Source organism: Schistocerca cancellata, chromosome 9 (assembly GCF_023864275.1).
Source record: "Schistocerca cancellata isolate TAMUIC-IGC-003103 chromosome 9, iqSchCanc2.1, whole genome shotgun sequence".
In the NCBI taxonomy this organism is placed as follows: domain Eukaryota; kingdom Metazoa; phylum Arthropoda; class Insecta; order Orthoptera; family Acrididae; genus Schistocerca; species Schistocerca cancellata.
Window position 1 is genome coordinate 178,046,632 of NC_064634.1, and position 24,779 is coordinate 178,071,410.

The window sequence follows — 24,779 nt, forward strand, 5'->3', positions numbered from 1 at the left end:
CTACTACCACATCTCCACTCCGACTTCACGATAAGCAGAGTCCACCACATCTGAACATGAACCGCCTACCATCGCTTCTCTACAAGAACTGCCTGCCGCTACTTCTTAATAATCACTGCCAGTGGAGGCGGCGGAACAAAACTCTCTGGCGCGATCTCTGGCACTGTGGCTCAGTGTAGCCACCTTTCATATGCCCTTCCTCCACGGGCTAGAATTTGATGGTATTTTTGCCAGCATTGGTGGTGAAAATACCAACAAATTCGTCAAAAAAAAAAAATACAGACAAAAATAAAAGATAACATTAATACATAAATATCATATAACTAGATAAAATTTTGGCTTTGCACTGACCTTACAATAGCCTAATATATAAAATACAGTAAGGAATACAAATTTGTTCATACATATGACTTTACATAATAGTTTACACAAATATCATGTGGTTAAACAGTTCAATCAATAGCGTCAGCAATGACGAATATGTACAGGGAAGAGTCTCATAACTTTTCACAAACAGTAATACACAAAAAATCAGTTTATACAAATATTCACATAAATCCTTTCCATAGTTCAAGAAACAAGTAGTTGACAGTTCCAGCAGTAGCACCCAGCAATGTTGAATAGGTGCTACAGCAACAAGTGACATCATCTCAGTAGAAGCAGTCCATCAGTGGCATCCAGCATTGTGGAACAGGTGAAGACACCATCAGGTGACATCATTTCAGTAGAAGCAGTCCATCAGTGGCACCCAGCATTGTGGAACAGGTGCAGACTCCAACAGGTGACATCATTTCAGTAGAAGCAGTTCATCAGTGGCACCCAGCATTGTCGAGTAGGTGCAGACTCCAACAGGTGACATCATTTCAGTAGAAGCAGTCCATCAGTGGCACCCAGCAATGTTGAGTAGGTGCAGACACCATCAGGTGACATCATTTCAGTAGAAGCAGTCCATCAGTGGCACCCAGCAATGTGGAACAGGTGCAGACTCCAACAGGTGACATCATTTCAGTAGAAGCAGTCCATCAGTGGCACCCAGCAATGTTGAGTAGGTGCAGACACCGACAAATGACCTCATTTCCATAGAAGTAGCTCCATCTGTGCACCCGGTATTGTTGAGTAGGTGCAGAGAGCAACAAGTGACATCATTTCAATAAAAGCAGTTCATCAGTGGCACCCAGCAATGTTGAGTAGGTGCAGACACCATCAGGTGACATCATTTCAGTAGAAGCAGTCCGTCAGTGGCACCCAGTAGTGTTGAGCAGGTGCAGAAAGCAGTCCATCATATTCACTATCACTGATCACACTGTTCATCAGCAGAAATTAAACATGTCCTAGTGGCACCAATCATGTAGAAAAAGTACAAGTAACAGTCCATAATATTCACTATCACTGATCACACTGTTCATCAGCAGAAATTAAACATGTCCTAGTGGCACCAATCATGTAGAAAAAGTACAAGTAACAGTCCATAATATTTACTATCACTGATCACACAGTTCATCAGCAGAAATTAAACATTTCTAAGTGTCACACATCATGTTGAAAAGTGCAAGTAACAGTTCATAATATTCACCATCACTACTCAGACAGTTCAAGCATGAACAATAGTTTGAATACACATACAAATGCTTTTACACTAAACATACAAATCATAACAAACACGCAAATGATGTCAGATAATTGTCATATTAACTATTACAAATACACAAACATCAGTAAACCTATAATATTTATGGGTGTCAGTGCAAGCCACTACAAACAAATAAAATAATATTTAGGAAATAGGTGGGTAGGATTAGGAAAGGAAAACACACAAAACACACTCACTCATCTTTCATCCACATTAAGTACTACTGTGTAATTGAATAGTGTTACTGTGTAAATGCAATTCTGTCAAAGGTTTGATGTTCATCATGTGTATCAAGTGGTAGTGGCAGCAATGTATAACAGTCAATAATAGTTAAGTCAACGTCATAGTCATCATGTCAAGACCAATGTTTGCCAAGCCAGATCAAAATGTACGGTTGCTGAACAACTGTCAGTGTGTCAAGATATGCAAATACTTCCTCTCTCCAAAAAAAAAAAGTACATACTGCTTAGTGATTTAACAAAGTGTGTGTAGACAATCTTCCTTCCACTTTAGTGTTCTAGTCTGCTATCTTCATCCTCCTTGTTCCATATAGACCAACAAAAAAAAAAAAAAAAATGCACCTCACTCACTTTACCTCTTATCCACCAAAACTCCAACAATCATCAACTTCACACAATCTCAATACCTCAATAATATCTCTTCAATACGTCGATACATATAAACCTTATCGCCAATATCATTTCACTTCCATAACAACTCTTTCCTCTAGTCAGTCTCCTCGAACAAGTACGGATAAAATCCTAATGCAAACCTCATCATCCCATACAATCCGAAGACACAATGTCAACACACAACCTCTGTGTAATCCATCTGAGCCAAAATCTTCTACTCATTATGAATTATAAACAAAGAAATGTATACATGACCTCTAACAGACTTAGTTCGAATAACTCTCATTAATTAAGTACGATTACGGAGTGTGAATGATCATAATATTTCACAGTGTGTACACCACTTCAAGAATTATGGCAAACGGAAGCAAACATGTGGAGTATTTCTTGTGTCAAGTGTCACTTCCTATTTCAGTTGCTCACAAAAAATGCAGTGTAATAACTGTTAATGGTCTAAACCTAGTTTTGGTATGTCATGTCGTTAGCTTGCTTCCTATTAGCATAAATTTATACAGCTTCCATAAAACCTCCAGCTCATGTGACTTCTATGATGTTTCTTGTACTAAAGTCGCTCGTCGAATTACTGCAGTTCATTTTCTTATGTTAAAATATAAAGCACTGAGCGAAAGCAAAACAAGCAATAGCGAGTAAATATACCAGTAGTGTACAGAATGTCAACAAGTGGATGCAGCACAATTCTTACAACGAGGCTCTGCCAGGCGAACAATCTGTAATTAATACAATAGTGTGACCTAAACTCTATGTTTACACACAGTATATCAGCATTTCTATATACTAAATTAAAGAGTAGTTGTGACGACAAACAGAAGTGTATAAATATGCAATCCATACGCATAGCAGTAAACATATACCTTACATAATAAACAGGTCATTAGCATCATATCAGCATAAGCAAATAAATGTTCATATGTAATCTTAATAAGTAAACATGAAGGCGCAAGCAGATAAATGACAAAGTGTAACCTACATACATAACCACAGTCAGCACAATTAATCAGGTGACAATTATAATTTAAATAAATAAGCACAGCAGGCACATAATTAAAAAATATGACATCAGTGAAAAAGCATAGCAGCCAAGCGATGCATAATATACACGAGTTACAACTCAGTTCAATAATAATCATTGTCAAAATCAGTTAACGTACGCAAGCACGTCGCTTCACAAGTAAATTCATAGAACATGAAATTTAGCACAAAGTATGAATCACGTAATCGCGAGCAGCAAATTACGTCTAAAGTACGTACCTAAGTGGAAATATGTTACCTGAAAATGAACTCAATTAACATTACCTTTTTTTTTAGTTTATTAGTTTCTTCTTGGAAATTACATTCTTCCTGAAAATTTCTCGATAGCAAGTCGTCTTAACGTCGGACACGCACAGAATTTACCTGAAGTTCTTAAATATTTTATAGGACCGTATCCTGAAAAATACTGAATGTTAATAACATAATTCATCAAGTCACTATAGCTTTATACTGAATTTAATCGGAGAAATTAAACTGTGTATTTGAATATGGCTGTCAGTGCATTCGCACCGAGCGCTCGATCAGCTGTAGGCGCGTGACGTAGGAAGTAATTGTTTGCGGTTAACGACTGCCTTGTGCGACGCGCAGACTTCACTGTTGCTTTGAGTATGTGCCGCCGCGCCGCCAAAACACAGCGCGGTATCCTTGTATTCTCTGCATGTTTACGTAAACTGTTGGTTTCTCGAAAGTATGTCATTCCACAAAAATTTTAACGTTAGATATATGATGTATTCCCTTAGAGCGTCGTGATTTCAGAGTTTCTACTTCGACAGTGTTATCATGAATAATTTTGCGAATTCTATATGGGCCGTTATAAAGCAGAAAAAATTTGCGACACAAGCCTTTTCCTTTGTGAGACAAACGATGAGACTTAATTAACACTTTCTGACCAACTGACAAGATTTTTAAACGACCAGGACGCTTAGCAGATTTCTCTCTTCTAGCAGCCGCAGATGTAATATTTCGTAGAGCCAGGTTGACAATTTCAGAATGCCGCAGTTTCTGTGTAGGCGGAAAAGGAACGATTTCAGAAATGCGATTTGTCGGTGCTTTGTTTTTTAATATCAGTAAAGGCGGTAAAGAAGTTGAATCATTAGGGAGTTCATTCAGAATGTTTTGAAAAATATGAAGATACTGATCCCACGTTCTGTGATTCTGATGACAATAAAGACGACACAATTTATTGATTTCCTTCATCCATCTCTCTGAAGCGTTAGATTGGGGGTGAAAAAGTGAAATGAAAATTGGTTCAATTTTACGACGCCGTAGAGTACGAAGCCAAATTTTAGAACGAAACTGTGATCCATTATCTGATATAACCTTATCAACATGACCAACTTCTTTAAGAAAATGTTTGATGAAAGCGTTAGATACTGAACGAGCTGTTGCTTTGCGTAAAGGTGTAAAACACACATATTTTGATGTCAATTCCACTGCTACGAAAATATACGCAAAACCATTAGTAGATCAAACCACTGGGCCGAACAAATCAACTGCAGCCATGTCCTTTAATTTCGCTGGAATGATAGGAAACAACGGTGCTCTGTGAGAAATTGTTGGCGGCTTAGCCTTTTGACATAATTTGCATTTGGCCAGAACAGATCTAATACGTTTTTCCATATTACTGAAGTAGGAATTTTCCCGTAATTTATGAAAGCATTTTCTGGGACCAAAGTGTGCATAACTGAGATGCGTATACCAAATCAGCTTATTAACCCACTCATCAGGAATACAAACTAACCAAACAGAGTTGTCGACCGATTTTCGTTTAAAAATAATGTCATTGCGAACTAAATAATGCTGTCTAATCGCTACGCTTTCCTTTCTCCTCCACTTCTCCTTAATGTCCTTCCAGATTGGATCCTTATTTTGCTCCTTAGCGATGTCCTGGAGCGAAGACGAAATAAAGTTCTCAAACGCAACACCTTGAATATACATCAAACAATAGTTGTTTTCCTTGCAGTCCTCTTCAGCACTTTGTTTCAAACCCATAGGTGCACGTGATAAAGCATCAGCAACAATATTTGAAGAACCCTGTATGTAAACAATACTAAAATCAATTTCCTGTAGGTACAACGCCCATCGTGACAATCTGCCGTGACTTAATTTTGTTGACATAAGAAATTCCAGAGCTCGATGATCGGTATAAGCCTTAGTATGTCTGCCAAACAAAAATGTGCGAAATTTTGTGAAAGCCCAAACAACAGCCAAAGCTTCAAGTTCCGTAATCGAATAATTCTTTTCTGATTTAGAAAGAACACGACTTCAAATGCAATAGTTTTCTGTACTACAACGCCGTTTTCTTCTATCTCTTGAAATAAATGTGCACCTAGGCCTTTGTATGATGAGTCCGTCGCCAAACAAAAATCTTTAGATAAATCCGGGTGTGAAAGAAGTGGAGCAGCAACTAAAGCATCACGAAGCTGTTCAAATTCTGACTGAGCTTCCTCATCCCAACACCAATTAGATTTCCTTCCAGATAGTTCACATAAACGAGGTGTGGCCAAATCGTCCAATGTAACAAAGCGTCTAAGAAAATTACAGACACCAAGGAAACTACGAACATCACGTTTTGTAGTAGGAACAGCATAATTACGAATAGCGTCTAGTTTCTCTGGATCCGGAAGAATACCTTCTGTAGAAATAATGTAACTGAGAAATTTCACCTGAGAACGACCAAATTCAGATTTTTCTAAGTTTACTGTAATGCCAACTCTTGCAAAGATACGTAACAATGAATCCAAAATTTTGTTGTGCTCACTCCAAGAACGTTTAGCAATAAGAATGTCGTCAACATATGAAGTAATATTGTCACGAAGATAAACAGGTAAAATTTCATTTAGGCTACGAATGAATGCTGCTGAAGATACAGTAAGTCAAAACGGTAATTTCCGAAACTGGTAACAGTTACCAAAGGCTAAAAAGGCAGTATATTTTCTACAATCAGGGTGGAGTTCTATTTGCCAAAAACTTGCGCGCATATCAATCGTGGATAAAACTTTAATTCCATGAAAATGTTGAAGAAGTTCATCTAAATTTTGTGGACGGTCAGTTTCAGGAATAATGATGTTATTTATCTGTCTGTAATCCAGAACCAAACGAATTGACCCATCCTTTTTAAGAACAACGTGTAATGGGCTAGTATAAGAACTGACTGCAGGCTCAATAATGCCCTGATCTAACATGTACTGAAGTTCATTCTTAACCTTGTCTCTGTAAGCCAAAGGAATAGCGTACGTTTTCCCCCGAAATTGTGTGTGTTCTTTTACTTTAAATAAATATTGTAAGCCTTGTATAGTTCCTGTGTGATGACTAAATACTGTAGCATGTGAAGTCAAAATGTGGTACAGCTCTTCTCGTGCAACGTCATCTGGCACTTCAGATTTCTTAACCTTTTCATTAATTAATTCTTCGCTATTAATTATATTATCCATCGCGTCGCTGTATCTATTGTCATTGTCATGAATAAACACACCGTCGTCATAATGCTCAACGAAAACATCAGAAGTAAGAAACCTTAAACATTTTGAATCTGACTCAGATCTTGTTAAACACTCGAAAAATTTCAAACTTCCGGCATTCCGGCAACAGTCAAATTCACACTTCCTTCTTTAAAGTTCAAAATTGCCTTATGTGTGTTAAGAAACTCCATACCAAATATAATTTGTGTACTGAGTAATGGAACAATAATAAAATTAGCAGAAAATTCGTATCCTTGACAATTGAAATTTAGGTTGGTCTGTTGTTTAACTTCTACACCTTTTCCAGAAATCGCTCCTCGAATTGTAGTTTTAGAAATAGGTAACACAGGACAGGCAATAGTCCTTTCACATATACGAAAAACTGATTCACTAATGACGTTCAATGGGCTCCCAGAATCTAAAACTGTAGTGAACTTATTCTTACCCACACATACTTCAATAACAGGATGTAAAAATGCGTCTACATTATTTTCCTTTTCGTCTAACAAAATGTCTCTCATGTCTTCCAGGCGTACGTAGTGTAAAGCCGTAGTCTCATTACTTTCTGAACCGTCTATATTGCTGCCAGAAGCCGAAGCTGCTAGTCATTGTCGATTGTTTGCGTCACGTCTTTGATTATTCGCGTCGTTTCGCGGATCCATTTCTACGATTTGCACTTGTCTCTCTGAAGTTTTGTCACGTGGAGGATGCCAATTAGGTCCCTCCTGTCTGTTAGATACAAATTCTTGGTTGTGTCTGTTATTAAAATTTCTGTTTTCCTGTCTGTCTGCATAACTACTTCTTGTGTAATTTCGACTGTCACTTCTGAAATTATTGTTGTATCTACTACCCTGATTATTTCTCTAGTAAGAATTTCTATTACTGTATGAATAATTACTGTCTTGGTGATACCGATTACTGTTTCCATATGATTGATCATTCCGGTACGAATTACCGTTGTTATAATTGTCTGTGTAGTTTCTGTTAGAACGTCTGTTATTGTCATAAGGCTGGTATCTATTGTCCTGTCTGTTACGTCTGTCATTGTCAAAATTACCCATATAACGTCCGTTCCGATCACTATCCCTTTTCTCTGAAAATCTATTGTAATTACTGTTACTGAAAAAGTTACAAGAAGTCCCGTCGTCGTTGTCATACTCAAGTTCTTGCAACAAAGTCTTAAAAGTCTCGATGTCGTCTTTACATCTTCCAGCTAAAGCAATTTGTCTTATGGATTGTGGCAGCTTAGTTAAACAAATGCGAATTAATTCAGTCGGGCTATAAGGGTTGGAAAGGAACTGATTCTTTCGAATCATGTCTTCAAAATATTCCGCTGGCGTGCGGAACTCAGACTGTTTGAAATTACGCTGCATAATAAGACTATGTTTGACTCTGTCTTGTGTGTTTTCGGACCAATATGCCGATAGAAATGCATGATAAAAATCATTCAGATTATTACAATCTCTAATGAGTGCGCGCATCCGCGTCGCCGGTTCGTTTTCTAAATACCCACACATAAATTCCAGTTTGTGACTTAGTGGCCAATTTGGTGGAAGTGCGTACATAAATTGATCTAGCCATGAACATGGATGTATGTCATTCTTAGAATTGCGGAAGATCTTAAATTTCCGAACAGTCAAAAAGTGTTTATAGTCAAAGTTTTCGCCTCGTGGCGACAAAGACCTACCGCGTCTGTCCCAGTCCCAATGTCGATTATTGTCAAGTTCGCGCGCCTGGCGATCTCTTGTTGCATCCCGTAAATGAAACAAATTATTTTCTTCAAAGCCCTCTGCTATCCGTGATTCTAAATTTCTTCTGCTGTCTTTTCCTACGATTTCGCCTTCAATTTGTTTGACTTGCTTTCGTAATGCCTCAACTTCCCTTTTAACGCGTTCATTAAATTTTCCCTGATTTTCAACATGTTTATTTATGTTCTGGTATTCTTCGGTTTCCGCAAATGGCAATGGTGTTGTATCATCTGAATCTCTGTCCCCATTTAGACTAAGATTTGTCAATTTGTCTGAAATCTCCTCAACTCTTTCCGATAAATCACCTATTTGTTCTTTCTGTTTATTTACGTCTTCCGTAAGTGTCACGACTCGCGTTTCAGTATTACCACATTTAGTAGTTAACTGTTCATACTGTTGTGTTAGGTTATTTAATCTGTCATTTGGTACGGATTCCTCGATTCTCTCAAATATTTCTTCCTTATCTTTTGCACGTTGTAAATTTAACTCTGCAAATTTCAGTACTATCACGCGATCTCTTTCTTCCTGTTCTCTATCCTGTTCCCTTTGTCTAATCTCTACTGCAACTAATCTATTATTGTGAGCATTCAAAACCGGTTGTACTTCTTCTCTGATTTCTTTCTTTAATTCATCTTTCATATTTTTGAAACATGTCCCTATTCGTGAATCTAACCGTGTTTCCATTGTTCCCATTTGTGATCCCAGTGAGTCTAACCGTTTTTCCATTGTTCCCATTTGTGAGTCTAACCGTGTTTTTAATTCTGATCCCAAATTTAATATTACACCCATCAACTGCTCCATGTTAGCCGGTTCGAAATTCTTTTCGCCCCTAACATTTCCCGCAAAACTAACTTCCTTCTGCATAGCCATAAAGCAATCTGTGTTCGATACTATTTCAGAATCTTCTATCGTTAATCTCGTATTCTGTGAATTTTCTGATTGAGAAAAATTTTGAAATGGTTCCGGACTATTGTCCCTACTTATTACATCGTTTTCCACTTCATTATTCATCACACTGTTCTCCTGTGTTGGCGAGTTCGCCATGTTAACAATTTCGTCATTCTCACTATCCATCATTTTTGCCTTTTTCATCGATCGCGTAATCATTTACAAAACATACAAAACTCGTCACTATATGAAAATTACACACAATGACACTTTATCACCAACAATATCAATCACACGAAATGCTTCCTTCAAACACGATTAACGAACAATAGAAGAATGACAATCACCAAATCTACACATGCAAAATAGACTACAATTACTAAACTACAAATTACTACAACAATACTACTGTCTACTATTTTTGCAATCAGAAGAATTCCAAGGGACGATCCTGGCAGGGTCGCCACGTGCATGGGGGCTTAATTTAAATAAAATGCAAATATTTTTAGTAGCTGTAAGTCCGATTACGCAAGTCTCATAAACGGCTGGCCCTGACTAGTTTTAGTACGCAATCTGACTGCATGGAACAACAACAAAGAATGAAATGAAAATTTTCTGTTAACACAATTAATTAATTAAGTCCCCAGCAACTATAAAACCTACGAAACAACAAACACAAGTGTAGCTGTTCTGTGTGTGGTAGTATGACTCAACGCACATCTGGCACGGTTCTTCTTCAACAAGACAAGAATTTTTAAATACCCATTATACTGACGTGATAAAAGAAAATTAGAAATACTATAATTGCGCAAGAAAACCAAAATTACACTCTAATACAAGAACACAAACCAGATGCTTTGTTGACTGAACCTGTAATGATGCATTATTTGAGACACAGAAATAATAAAAAGAAAAAAACAGGGAATTTTTTACCTTGATATATATTGACGAAAAGCACTCTGATCATTACAATATCTCCATTATAATAACATCTGCTATCTCTCCATTAATAGCTGCACATAAAACATGGAACAAACACTCACTACTACCACATCTCCACTCCGACTTCACGATAAGCAGAGTCCACCACATCTGAACATGAACCGCCTACCATCGCTTCTCGACAAGAACTGCCTGCCGCTACTTCTCAATAATCACTGCCAGTGGCGGCGGCGGAACAAAACTCTCTGGCGCGATCTCTGGCACCGTGGCTCAGTGTAGCCACCTTTCAACATTATGGTGCCAACTTAACGTAAATCTGCTAGAACTTGATAACATACACTGGGTCATCGGGCACGATCAACGATGTGTGTTACTGTCACTCATTATGTACCTAATGGGCTGGGAAAAGAGACATGAGCCAAAAAATTACATTTCACAGTCTAATTTTGTTTAATTCTTAAAGAAGTCATTAATAACTAAATGTACTGTTAATAATGGTCAGTAATTGGGAACTAACACACTCAACATAGATACACACTCACTACTCTAACACAAAACCATTCTTATGCAAACATACACATACCTGAAAATTAAGTTACTAAGAATACATATTACAAATTTTAAAAAATCACATAAACAAGAAAGGACCACTTGCAGTTAATCCAATAAATGTTGTATTGCAGTTATCCCTTGAGGAATGTAGTTACCCTCTATCTGAGTCATTAGTTGATTCCACAAAAGTGAAAATGTTATCCATAGCTCTTTCAACTTGTTCAGCATGAGGGCTAGCCTTTCTTTTTTCATCAATCTTTGGTCTGCTAATGTACAGTTTCTTTAAACTTCTTTATGAGGAGGCAGTCGTTGTTGTGAACTTGCATTATCTTCAGGAAGACCCGTTTCACATACAAAACTCTGTTTTGAAACAAAAATACCAAAAAGAAGATCTTAATTTCCCTGAAGACGTGCTCTGTTCGGCAATTTTCTTCAGGTGAGAATCTATCATTTTTTCATTTATGTAACTTTCTGACATGAAACATGTACTCTAGCAGATGTTTTGCCTACCAAAACAGCTTCCTTCCTACCATTTCTTTTTTTACTAGCATCACGTAACGTTCTTATTGCTGTTTCCTTGACCACTTCGCTGCACCCTCACCGAATAATTTTTCACAAATAAAATGCTTATCAGTGGACACTGCGACCGAGTTGTTGCCCTGTATATCAACGAAAACACTCAGAAACGAAATCAACTTCACGCCGTTGCAGGGAAAGAAAAATGACACGAGCGAGGCTGTGAACGTAAACAAATTGGGGTATCTACATCTACATCCATACTCCGCATGCCACCTGACGGTGTGTGGTGGAGGGTACCTTGAGTACCTCTATCGGTTCTCCCTTCTATTCCAGTCTCGTATTCTTCGTGGAAAGAAGGATTGTCGGTATGCCTCTGCGTGGGCTCTAATCTCTCTGATTTTATCCTCATGGTCTCTTCGCGAGATATACGTAGGAGGGAGTAATATACTGCTTGACACCTCGGTGAAGGTATGTTCTCGAAACCTCAACAAAAGCCCGTATCGAGCTACTGAGCGTCTCTCCTGCAGAGTCTTCCACTGGAGTTTATCTATCATCTCCGTAACGCTTTCGCGATTACTAAATGATCCTGTAACGAAGCGCGCTGCTCTCCATTGGATCTTCTCTTTCTCTTCTATCAACCCTATCTGGTACGGATCCCACACTGCTGAGCAGTATTCAAGCAGTGGGCGAACAAGCGTACTTTAACCTACTTCCTTTGTTTTCGGATTGCATTTCCTTAGGATTCTTCCAATGAATCTGTCTGGCATCTGCTTTACCGACCATCAACTTTATATGATCATTCCATTTTAAATCACTCCTGCTTTACCGACCATCAACTTTATATGATCATTCCATTTTAAATCACTCCTAATGCGTACTCCCAGATAATTTATGGAATTAACTGCTAAATGATATGGGATCTTTCTTTCTATGTAATCGCAGCACATTACACTTGTCTACATTGAGATTCAATTGCCATTCCCTGCACCATGCATCAATTCGCTGCAGATCCTCCTGCATTTCAGTACAATTTCCCATTGTTACAACCTCTCGATATACCACAGCATCATCCGCAAAAAGCCTCAGTGAACTTCCGATGTCATCCACCAGGTCATTTATGTATATTGTGAATAGCAACGGTCCTACAACACTCCCCTGCGGCACACCTGAAATCACTCTTGCTTCGGAAGACTTCTCTGAGAACTGTGAGCAGTTTGGCCGCTAGAACCCACCTCGCCTCACAAAGAAGGTCTTCTTAGATTTGCCAGGTAGGCGATGAACGTCAGCAACTGGATGAGGAGGGAGTGGGGTGCAGCCACAGGTAGAGAGCAAGAGAGGGAGGGAGACACTGGGCGCGGCAGTTGACTTCAGTGAGACAAAAGACAAAATAAGCGCGTCTTCTGTGGTTTACCAGGTAAACACATTGAAGGTCAAGGAACGGCAAATGAAATAATTCGCTTGAATGGGAAACTGCAATTTATTAATTAATTTATTTATTTTTGCTGTCTTCCAAAAACTACTCATTTTCGCCGATATTTTAACACTGTTTAGCGTGAAAACCATACGACATACAAAAAATGTTACAGATATAAATTGTACGTAATTTCCTTCTCTTTATTTTACTACTGGGCCACGTTCTCAAGTAATAAGCAGAAAACGAATAAGAAAATTACTTTTTGAAGTTTTTTGATGGTTACTCATGTTTGTGGCATAACTTTTTGCTGGACAGCTTCAGAACCGTGTTCAGCACACCAAAAAAACGTGAAATAAATCACTAAAAACAATTACACAAAAATTTTCCACTTCCAAGCTCTTTTTGTGCACCATGTGACTGGAGTATGCCGCCTCAACGGAAAGCCAGTGAAATCGGCTATGCACTCAACGTGTTAAAAGCTTATCTGTCAGTGTTACCGAAGCATTATACCCTGAAATAATTTCACATGATTTGCATTTCATTCAATAAATTCCACCCATTTAATGACAGTGAATTTTATTCAGTTGGCAGAAATCCATATACACCGAAAAGCCAAAGAAACTGGTACACATGTCTAATATAGTGCAGGACGCCCGAGAGCACGCAGGAGTCCCGCAGCACAACCTCGCATGGACTCGACTAATGTTTGAAGTAGTGCTGGAGGGAACTGACACCATGAATCCTGCAGGGCTCTCCATAAATCCGTAAGACTACGAAGGGACAGAGACGTCATCTGAACAGCATGTTGCAAGGCATCCCAGGTATGCTCAATAATGTTCATTTCTAGGGAGTTTGGTGGCCATTGGAAGTGTATAAACGCAGGATAATGTTCCTGGAGCCACTCTGAAGCAATTCTGGAAGTGTGGGGTGTTGGTTTGTGCTTCTGGAATTGCCCAAGTCTGTCGGAATGTACAGCGGACATAAACGGATGCAGGTGATCAGACAGGATGCTTACATACGTGTCACGCGTCAGAGTCGTATCTAGACGTATCATGGGTCCCATATAACTCCAACTGCACACGCCGCACACCATCATAGTGCCTACTCCAGCTTGAACAGTCCCCAGCTGACATGCAGGGCCCATGGCTTTACGAGGTTGCCTCCATACCCGTACGCGTCCGTCCACTCGATACAATCTGAAACGAGACTCGTCCGACCAGGGAACATGTTTCCAGTCATCAACAGTCCTATGCCCATGTTGACGGGCAATGGTGAGGTGTAAAGCTTTGTGTCCCGCAGTCGTCAAGGGTACACGAGTGGGCCTTCGGCTCCGAAAGCCCACATCGAAGATGTTTCGTTGAATGGTTCGCACGCTGTCACTCGTTGATGGCCCAACATTGAAAACTGCAGAAATTTGCGGAAGGGTTACACTTCTGTCACGTTGAACGATTCTCTTCAGTCGTCGTTGGCCCCATTCTTGCTGGATCTTTTTCCGGCGGCAGCGATGTCGGAAATTTGATGTTTTACCGGATTCCTGATATTACACTCGTGAAACGGTCGTACGGGAAAATCCCCCATCGCTACCTCGGAGATGCTGTATCCTATCGCTTGTGCGCCGAGTATAACACCACGTTCAAACTCACTTAAATGTTGATAAGCTGCCATTGTAGCAGCAGTAACCGATCTAACAACTGCACCGGACACTTGTTGTCTTATACACGCGTTGCCGACCACGGCGCCGTATTCTGCCTGTTTACATATCTCTGTATTTTAATACGAGTGCCAACACCAGTTTGCTTGGCGCTTCAGTGTATGAATATCATTTTATGTGGTGCTACAAACCACCTCGACTGTGTGTCTTATCGTCAATTTCCGTAACACACGGAAGCCTTAGAGTTTCTTCTGTCCAGTCTAACCTACACACTGACATACGGACTCCTGTTGCAGGTAGCGCCTAAGCTGGGAGCTGAAGCCCCGACCACAGCGCCACCTGGAGGACGACCGCAGCGGCTGCCGCCATGGTGGACTTCGGCAACACGCAGAAGGACCGCTGGGTGTGTCCCAACGACCGCCAACTCGCGCTCCGAGCCAAGTACGTCACTCATAAACACGGAACAGTCACCACTCTGCACTAATTTTTAATCACTTATATAGTTATATGTCCTCGGCAGAACATAAACGATTAATGGAAAGCCGCTGTAGTTGTTTAATTAGAGTATCATTAAGTCAGCACAATTGGTTTCACCATTATATTAGGCCATTATCAAGTGTACGTGAAACTGCCAAATGTTAATACATAATATGAATGGTATACAGATACCTGTAATAGGGTGTGAGAGTCAGTGCTTACTTATTACAGTCGAGTGTAGAAAGAATATACTACTAGACAAGCAACATCAAATGATAAAAACAGTAGAAGTCAAGCAGATTAAAACAGGTTTTTTGGCCAATGACGCCATAAGAAAATTGGCGTGTCGTAATTATAAAAACTCCACAATCCAATATCTGAAAATTGTTAACACGATTTCTTAAAAAGAGTTATCTGACGAGTTTCAAAATTGCAATGCATATTTTTCAGATTAAATGCTGTTCGTACACGATAAAACAATAACATTCAGAAAACGTATCGCGCCCAATGGCTTCAAAAGAAAATTTGGCGTGATGTAATTTTAAAAACGTACAATTTGAAAAACTGTTAACATGCTTTACTATAAAAAAGTGGTATTCTGATTTGTCTCAGTATTACACTTGCATGTATTTCAAATAAAATGGTAAAGTAATTGTTTGGACTTAATAACGCAACTGCGATGAACGAAGCATCCAAGTCAAGTATAACGGTACGATCTGTAATCAGTAAAGGATGAACCACAGGGAACTGTAGAGGACTCTTGCATTGCTTGTGCGCATCGCGATTGCTTACAAGAGTACGTTACTCTTTTATTATTTTAATTCTTTGACAGTACTTAATTTATCAGATTGTGCTTTATTATAAGAAATCCAGTTTTCTCATGACGCTATCGGGCGTGAAACTTTTTTTAAGTCTGCTTCACTTTTACTATTTTATCGTTTACTACTATAATTTTATCTCAGAAACATGCATTATAATTTCGAAAAACGTCAGATAAGTCTCTTTAAACTAAACCATGTTAACAGTTTTAAAATATAGGATTGTTATAACAGTATTAATGTATCAGACTGTACTGTTATTATAGTTACGATACGCTCATTTCTCCCACGATTTCATTGGGCGCAAAACTTTTCTTAAAATCCTCTTGAGTTTTACAAGTTTATCGTTTAGTATTGACATTTGATTTGACAAAAAAGCATTATAATTTTAAGAACATCAGATGACTCTGTTTAAGCTAAACAATGTTAACAGTTTTAATGTATCGGATTGTGCAGTTTTTATAATACGTCACACTCATTTTTCTCGTGGTGTCATTAGGCGTAAACTCTTTAAAATCAAATTCACTTATGCTATTTTTATCACTTGACTTTGCTTCCTTACTGCATAACGTAAGTTGTACATTCTTTCTATACGTATGCTGTATACGTGTAAGCAGTGGCGGCTCGTGAGTATACATTCTGGGTGTTCTCAAGTTTTCACACTCAGATAAATTTGAGAATGTGAAATTAATAATATCTGCTGTATAACAGTTGTGGTTATAAATAGATTTACACAACTACAGCCACTGCTAATAATAATAATAATAATAATGACAGTAATAATAATAATAAGATACATAACTTCTCTGACAAAGGAAAGAATTGTTTTTGTGTAATTTTGTTGTTTATACATAATTAAGTACAGTTTAGGGTGATAACGAAATAACGTGTAGGCTTTCGCAACTCTCCATTTCGCATTTTTCCTGGTAATTTATTTCTCTATTCCACAATGAGATTTTGACTCTGCAGCGGAGTGTGTGCTGATATTAAATGTTCTAGCACATTAAAGCTGTATGCCGGACCGAGCCTCGAACTCGGGATCTTTGCCTTTCACTGGCAAGGGCTCTACTTTCTCAGCTACCCAAGCACGACTCACTGCCCGTCCTCACAGCTTTACTTTCCTGATAACATTTAAAATAGATTAAACGCAGTTCATGTTAACACTGCACACAAAAGCCGATTCCCACACAGTAAACAACCAACTCCAAACACAAAGTACCGTTAGTGGAAAATTCACAATTAAGTGAATATCAGAGAAACGAGTGGTACAGCTTTTCGTGAATTTTCATATACGGGGTGAGTCACTAACTATTGCCACCTAGAATAACTGCGAAAGTATGAGATTAGCTGAAAAGTTTGTGGGGCAAATGTTGAATGGGACAACGGGCGCCATAATATGACGTTGGTTTTTTGTTGCTAGGTGGGGTCGCGTCAGAGATATGAAAGTCAACTTTTTTTTTTTTTAATGGGATGCTATAGTTTGGTGTTTTTATCTGATAGCGGCTATCGAGACGAATCCAATAATGTGTAACAGTAAGGTCTTCGAAGATCAAAAAAGTCGCATGAACGTCCATTTATAGGTGTTCAAAGTAATGACCATTGGTATCAATCCAGTGCTGCAGTCTTCTTATCATGGATTGAGTGGTATTCCTTATCACTTCAGTCCTTATCGAAGCACATGCTCTGCCAATTCTCTCTCGTATATCGTGCAAATAGTAAATATTCGCCGAATACAGCGTATCCATCTAACGTGCCGTTTACATGTAAACAGCATACGACAGTTTCGCAATACAACACTAATAGAAACGGTAAGGCTAGTATCGTCGAATCAAGCGAGTGTGAATGATATATTCCTTCGAAGAACAAGGAGTTATGCTTCTCATTAACAGAGAATGCCAACGAAATTCAGTGAGAGATAGAGACTTATAAGCTGAAAGATATCCTCAACATACACTCCCTAAACATCGTACATTTAAATTTGTGTATGATAAATTGAACACAGCTGCATCTTTAACGCCTCAGAAACATACCCAGCAAAGAAAAGTTACTAACCAGGAAAACGGAAACTGGTACTCTTGCCACTGTGGTTCTAGATCCTTGTATTATCAAATCGCAAGAGAATCTGGCATATGCCATGTGAGCTTGTCAGCACTTTCTATCTGCACAGCGAGTGGGCTAATGTGTGCAAACTTAGCTTACCAAATAGCATGCAAATGCGCACAAAATCTGAGCTGTCTTCTCAAGCCCATGGCGTTAAATAGACATTCTATATAAATATGGCCCTGTAAGGCAGCTAATATCATGTGCGGATTGTAACAAAAATCATTAGAAATGCTGCTGTCATTTAACTACAATGCATGAATTGTTAAAAGTGAAAGTTTGGGGTTTATTCTAAAAAGACAAAACAGCTATTCCCTTTTTTATTCTACATATAACTTAATAACTATGTTTTCAAGGGTCAAGTGATACACAACAATCATGTTCAATTACTTTTGACACTCAGTAAAAACTATTTAACTCTTGGACATATTGAACTGGCGGTTATTGAAATCGTTATCTCTATATCTGAAAAAAAAATTGGCACAGGAAAGAATGATTAAAATCTTCATTAGGTCATTTACATCTACAATGTCGTAGCTGGTCAATGCACTGAATTGGTGGAGAATAAATTTACTTTTTGAACCTATGAAAAGACTCTCATGTACTCAATGTGAGGGTAGGTTAGTATCCTAGCTTTTGGCATTCAATGATCAAAGCGTACACAAGTTGGAGTGAACAAAATCTCGACTCAACATTTACTGTGGCCTAATGTGAGATGGTACTTTACCAAGCGGCATCTGCAATGGCGTTTTCTCCGTGCTGGATCTAAAATGCTAATTCCCTACTCTGGCTTTGACTGAATTCACTCAGTCTCAACTTTTCTGCATTCTGTAGAACGTTAATTTTTCCCTAGTCGAAATAATGGCTATTGCATACTCACTAAGGGTTGGAGCGAAGTGCACAATTTCTTTGCCAAAAATTCCCACAGGAATAATGAACTACCTTTTTGCTATCTGCCGCCACGATATTTGAAGCATATCGTCCACACTTCGCAGAAAGCAAAGCTCTCAACACCATCACTATTTTCGACACACTTGTGCAGTCCGTCGCAAGACAAGAGAGATATCTAGAAATTTTAGCTCTCCAAATGCTTTTATATAATGGGTATCTTCCCACCGTGTTGCGGTGTCTCGTCGGCATTGCCCAGTATGGCTTCAACCAATCGCCATCTCACTAGAAGTGAATTTTATTTTTCTTGCCGGGTTGCAGCCTAGTCCTGTTTAAGCCATCCAGCCACTTTCCCTCGGTTCTGGCCATATTTACGCGAAAAGGAATAATGTATTGTTCTGGCCTCATCCCCTTCTGCACTGAAGCTCGCCGTTCTCTTGCTAAATGGGAGTTTTACTATATCATTAACCACTTGTTCGGTTCGTCTCTAAAATGCATTTCACTTAAAATTATTTATTCATGCCCCTGTCCATACTGGTAGATATTGTTTTGTTAGTTTTTGGTACATGAGATTACTGCAATTACCTTTTGTTGATATTGAAACGTCCCCTTAGAAAAATTATACGTGACTGACACACAATATTTTTGGTGCAACGCAATCTGACTTTCAAAAATCCCTACAGAAGAATGGCCCTGACTAACATTAACCTATACGTTTCACAAATCACTTACAAAAATCTTCGTTACTCGAACTACTGCAATACAGCGAGCGCCACTACTGCCAGCTAAATAAAAGATTCAAACTACGGAAGGCACTAACTACTGATAGACATAGTTAGCAAATGAAAGATTTTGGTAGAGAACAAACAATGTATTTACCTTAATAGTGTTCAAAAGTCATAATATATGTAGCAGTTCATGACATCCATTCTTACAAATGTACTGTTTCTGATGGACACATGTCCAGATCATCCGCTCTCAAAAATCCGCCATCTCACTTCTCCACATCCACCACTGCTGGCGGCTCACCTCCAACTGCGCAACGCTACGTGCTGTTAACAGCCAACTGCCCAACGCTGCAATAGCAAATTCCAACAATGCCACCCAGCCACAGACTGCACACAGCACAGCCAGTGATTTTCATACAGAGCGCTACGTGGCGTTACCATTAAAAAAAACCTAAACAGCCTACTTACAATATGATATAATTATTATTTTCTGAGGCTCTCATACTGTATTGTACTGTCGTTATGGATCATGCTCATATAAGGTCTGTAAAGTCTGGATGCCTTACAGCCACAGTAGTGTTGCTTGTGTTCTGCATCGCCATAAATATCATCCTTACCATATCAGTCTCCACCAAGGATTAACTGGTACGGATTGTACGCATTGCAATGAATTCTGCCAATGAGCTCAACTTCAGATTCAGAGAGATGGCACATTTGTTAATTTGATTTTACTTACTGCTGAGGCTACACTGACAAACCATGGAACTGTTAATTTGCGTAACATTCATTACTGGGCAACTCAAAATCCATGTTGGCTGCAGCAAGTTGCACACCAAAAACTGTGGCCGGTGAGTATGGTGTGGGATTCTGGAGGAAAGAATTATAGGCCCCTATTTCATTGAAGTAAATCTTAATGGTAGGAAGTAAACCATATTCCTGCAAGAAGCATTAGGTCTGTTATTGGAAGAAATACCTTTAGAACCAAGGAACAGGATGTGGAATCAACACGATGGGTGTCAGGCACATTTTTCGCTGATGGCTAGAAATGAGTTGCAGGGACAATTCCCAAATCGTTGTATTGGATGCGGAGGAGATTTGTTGTGGCTGGCATGTTCGACAGACTTGACGCCTCTGGATTTTTTCTTGTGGGGATTCGTAAAAGACATTGTTTATAAAGATATTTCAACTACGCCGGAAGATATGCGAAGGAGAATTGTCAGAGCATGCGTTTCGATAAGTGCCAATGTGATAAGGAATACCACTCAATCCAAGATAAGAAGATTGCAGCACTGCATTGATACCAATGGTCATCACTTCAAAAACATTCTATAAATGGACGTTCATGCCACCTTTGTGACCTTTGTTGACTTTCAACGACCTTATTGTTAGGCATCATTGGATTCATCTCGATAGCTGCTATCAGAAAATAAGTACCAAACTATATCACCCCATTTAAATAAAAATCGAGTATCTCTGAAGCGATCCCAGCTAGCAACAAAAAACCAACGTCACATTATGGCCCTCGTTGTCCCGTGTAACTTTTGTCCCACAAACGTTTCAACTACTGTCATACTTTCGGAGTTATTCTAGGTGGCAATAGTTAGCGACTCACCCTGTAGACACTGTGGGCCTACAGCACAGATAAACCTGACTCACTCTAAGATAAAAAGATTTCAGAAGCATGAATAAAAGCTACAATCTCACAATTGACAGTGCAGTCTTTCGGCCCTTATGATTCCCATCACCTCAAATGGATTACTGTATGATAAAATTCGTAACTTAATTCATCGAGAAACCCACAAAACAGGTTTACTGTCAGTACAACGTTAATACAGACTGACGTTTGATCTAATTTTACTACAGTATATAGTGAATGAATTAGCATACCTGAATAGTGGGCTATCATCTAGCAGCATTTATGCCGAGCGAACGGGCATAAAAGTCTGCCACAGAGTGTTACATACACTTCAATATATGAAGATGCTATCTGTTCTTTCTGTCCGAAAGAACAGATACCATTGGGAATCTTGCAGCTCTCGAAGAATGAAATTACAATGAAGTCGAGACCATTATCTGCTTACAGGCGTTGGTAAATATCAACGGGGACAGTTGACAACGTGTGATCCAAATGGGTCTCGAACTCAGGATCTCCTGCTTACATGGCAGACGCTCTATCCAACTAATCCATCGAGGACACAGAGGATAGTGCGACTGCAGGACTTATCTCTGGCACACTCCTCGTAAGACCCACATTTATAAATTACTGTCCACACACTAAATTTGTAGTACCCCTGCCCACAATACTCGGTACTCGCGGCAGTCAATCTACTGATTCCCGTAAGGGTTTGAGCAATATTAGTGCATCTGCACTGAATAAGATCATTGCCCGGTAGCCCTATCTACATGAAGATGGTATCTGTTCGTTCAGATGCACTCACATTGCTCAAACGCTTACGGGAATCGGTAGATTGACTGCCGCGAGTAATGAGTGTAGTTTGCACGGGCACTACAAATGTAGCGTGTGGGCGGTAAGTTGGAAATGTGGGTCTCATGGGGAGCGTGCCAGAGATACGTCCTTGCAGTCATACTATCCTCTGTGTCCTCGATGGCTCAGTCAGATAGAGTGTCTGCCCTGTAAGCAGGAGATCTCGGGTTCGAGTCTCAATCTGCGCACACATTTTCAATTGTCCCCCTTGATATTTATCGACGCCTGTAAGCAGCTAATGGTCTGGATTTCATTGTAATTTCACACTTGAAAATGGTCTAGTGTAGGGACCGAAAGTGGTTGTGTAGATTAAATAAATTTTTAATTGAGCAACTCGAGTGAGATTTTCATTAATTGAACAACAGTTGCGAAATCAGCATCATGCAAATGTGGAGAAACTAATAAGACCCGAGGTGTTATTATAACACGAACGCACGTAATAATCCCAGACAAAATATCGGTGAGCTTCTAAAAAGAGCAGACTGGAGATCTGAAGCGCTGGCGTAAGTCATGGCAGCGAAGTTGTATGTATGTGGTGGTCGGTTGTATGTAATCAGCACAACGGTCGACGTGGAGAGGTGGCGCAAAGCAGCTTACGTGTTGAGTGTGCCCGTGACCTCACTACAAATGAAATTGCCCGATTCGTTGGTGTTTTATCAGAAAGAAGGGTATCATGAGGAGTGCCCCAGGGATATGTGAGTGGACCGTTCTCATTCTCTATAAACATAAACGATCTGACGAACAGAGTAGACAGTTGTCTGCTGATGACGCTGTGGTGAACGAGAAAGTGTCATCGTTCAGTGACTCTAGAAGCATTGAAAGGTGGCTACACTGAGCCATCGCGCCAGAGAGTATTGTTCCGCCGCCTCCACTGGCAGTGATTATTGAGAAGGAGCGGCAGGCAGTTCTTGCCGAGAAGTTGTGGTGGACACTGCTTGTCGTGAAGTCGGAGTGAGATGTGATAGTGGAGAGTGTTGTTCCATGTTTTATGCAGTTATTTGATGGGAGAGATAGCAGATGTTATTCTAATGGAGATATTGTAATGATCAGAGTGCATTTCGTCAATATATATGAAGGTAATAAAACGCTATGTTCTTTTATTATTTGTGTGTCTCAAATAATGCATCATTACAGGTTCAGTCAACAAAGCATCTGGCTTGTGTTCTTGTATTAGAGTGTAATTTTGGTTTTCTTGCACAATTATAGTATTTCTAATTTTCTTTTATCACGTCAATATTTAAAAATTCTTGTCTTGTTGAAGAAGAACCGTGCCAGATGTGCGTTGAGTCATACTACCACATACAGAACAGCTACACTTGTGCTTGTTGTGGCGTTGGTTTTATAGTTGCTGGGGACTTAATTAATTAATTGTGTTAATGAAAATTTTCATTTCATTCTTTGTTGTTGTTCTATGCAGTCAGATTGCGTACTAATACTAGTCAGGGCCAGCCGTTTACGAGACTTGCGTAAACGGGCTCACAGCTACTAAAAATATTTGCATTATATATAAATTAAGCCCCCATGCAGCATACAGAATGACAGACAAAATTCATATTTGGTGTGAAGAATGTCAGATTTCCGTACTTGTAGAAAAATGTAATTTAATGCGGATGAACAGGTAAAACAATCATTTAATGTACGTTACAGTATTGGGTGTGTCCTTCACGACACAGGCACGGTTCATTGGTAGAATTTTGGGAAGATGTGGTTCATCTGTAAAGGAGACCGCTTATAAAATACTAATACGACCTATTCTTGAGTACTGCTCGAGCGTTTGGGATCCCTATCAGGTTGGATTGAGGGAGGACATAGAAGCAATTCAGAGGCGGGCTGCTAGATTTGTTGCTGGTAGGTTTGATCATCACGCGAATGCTACGGAAATGCATCAGGAACTCGGGTGGGAGTCTCTAGAGGAAAGGAGACGTTCTTTTCGTGAATCGCTACTGAGGAAATTTAGAGAACCAGCATTTGAGGCTGACTGCAGTACAATTTTACTGCCGCCAACTTACATTTCGCGGAAAGACCACAAAGATGAGATAAGAGAGATTAGGGCTCATACAGAGGCACATAGGCAGTCATTTTTCCCTCGTTCTGTTTGCCAGTGGAACAGGGAGAGAAGATGCTAATTGTGGTAAGAGGCACCCTCCGCCACGCACCGTATGGTGGATTGAGGAGTATGTATGTAGATGTAGATGTAGCTTAAACATGTAGGTGGATCGTTGCAAGGTGACATTAAATGAAATGGAACGGACATGTATGTTGGGTAATCGAGAAGCCGAATTGTCAAGTTAGGTTTATTGGGAGATCTTTAGGAAACAGTAGCTCATTAGTAAAGGAGATTGCCTATACAACTCTTGTACGAACCAAGAAAGCTAACACTGTGTGCTCCTAGTCATGACTGTAGATATGCGGGACACGTGACTGTCACCACTTTATTTAGCTCTGATCGTCGTACTTGATTCTGAGTATTGTGTTTGATAACAGTGCAGGTATCATCTGTCTGAACTTACGTCGCCTCAGCCAAGAGAATTCGTGGAAACCTAGCAGTTCGTTTTCCGAGGAGACGTGGAACGCTCGAGGCGCACAGCACTGGGAGTAAACAGTCGACTTTCTCATTGCAGTTGAGCAATCGAAACGAGTGCGTCGCGCTTTATTCCTGCACTGCGTCTCCTCTGTCTCAAGTAGTCGTTTTCGTTAAAACGTCAGCGTGAGAACTGCGTGTGTTGTGAGAGCTGTCTGCTGTGCGTTTGGTAAAGTGAGGTTATGAGGGACTATACTTTTTACGTAAAAATCGAA

General features: G+C 39.5%; 1 protein-coding gene across 1 annotated transcript in view; it reads left to right on the forward strand.

The window, feature by feature from the left end:
* Window positions 1–24,779, forward strand: part of LOC126100704 (rabphilin-3A) — a 1,079,132-nt gene that overhangs the window by 682,477 nt on the left and 371,876 nt on the right. Inside the window, exon 5 of the mRNA XM_049911320.1 lies at window positions 14,784–14,928. Within this exon, the coding sequence (XP_049767277.1) occupies window positions 14,855–14,928 (74 nt within the window). The 5' untranslated portion in view covers window positions 14,784–14,854. The remainder of the gene's footprint in view (window positions 1–14,783; window positions 14,929–24,779) is intronic.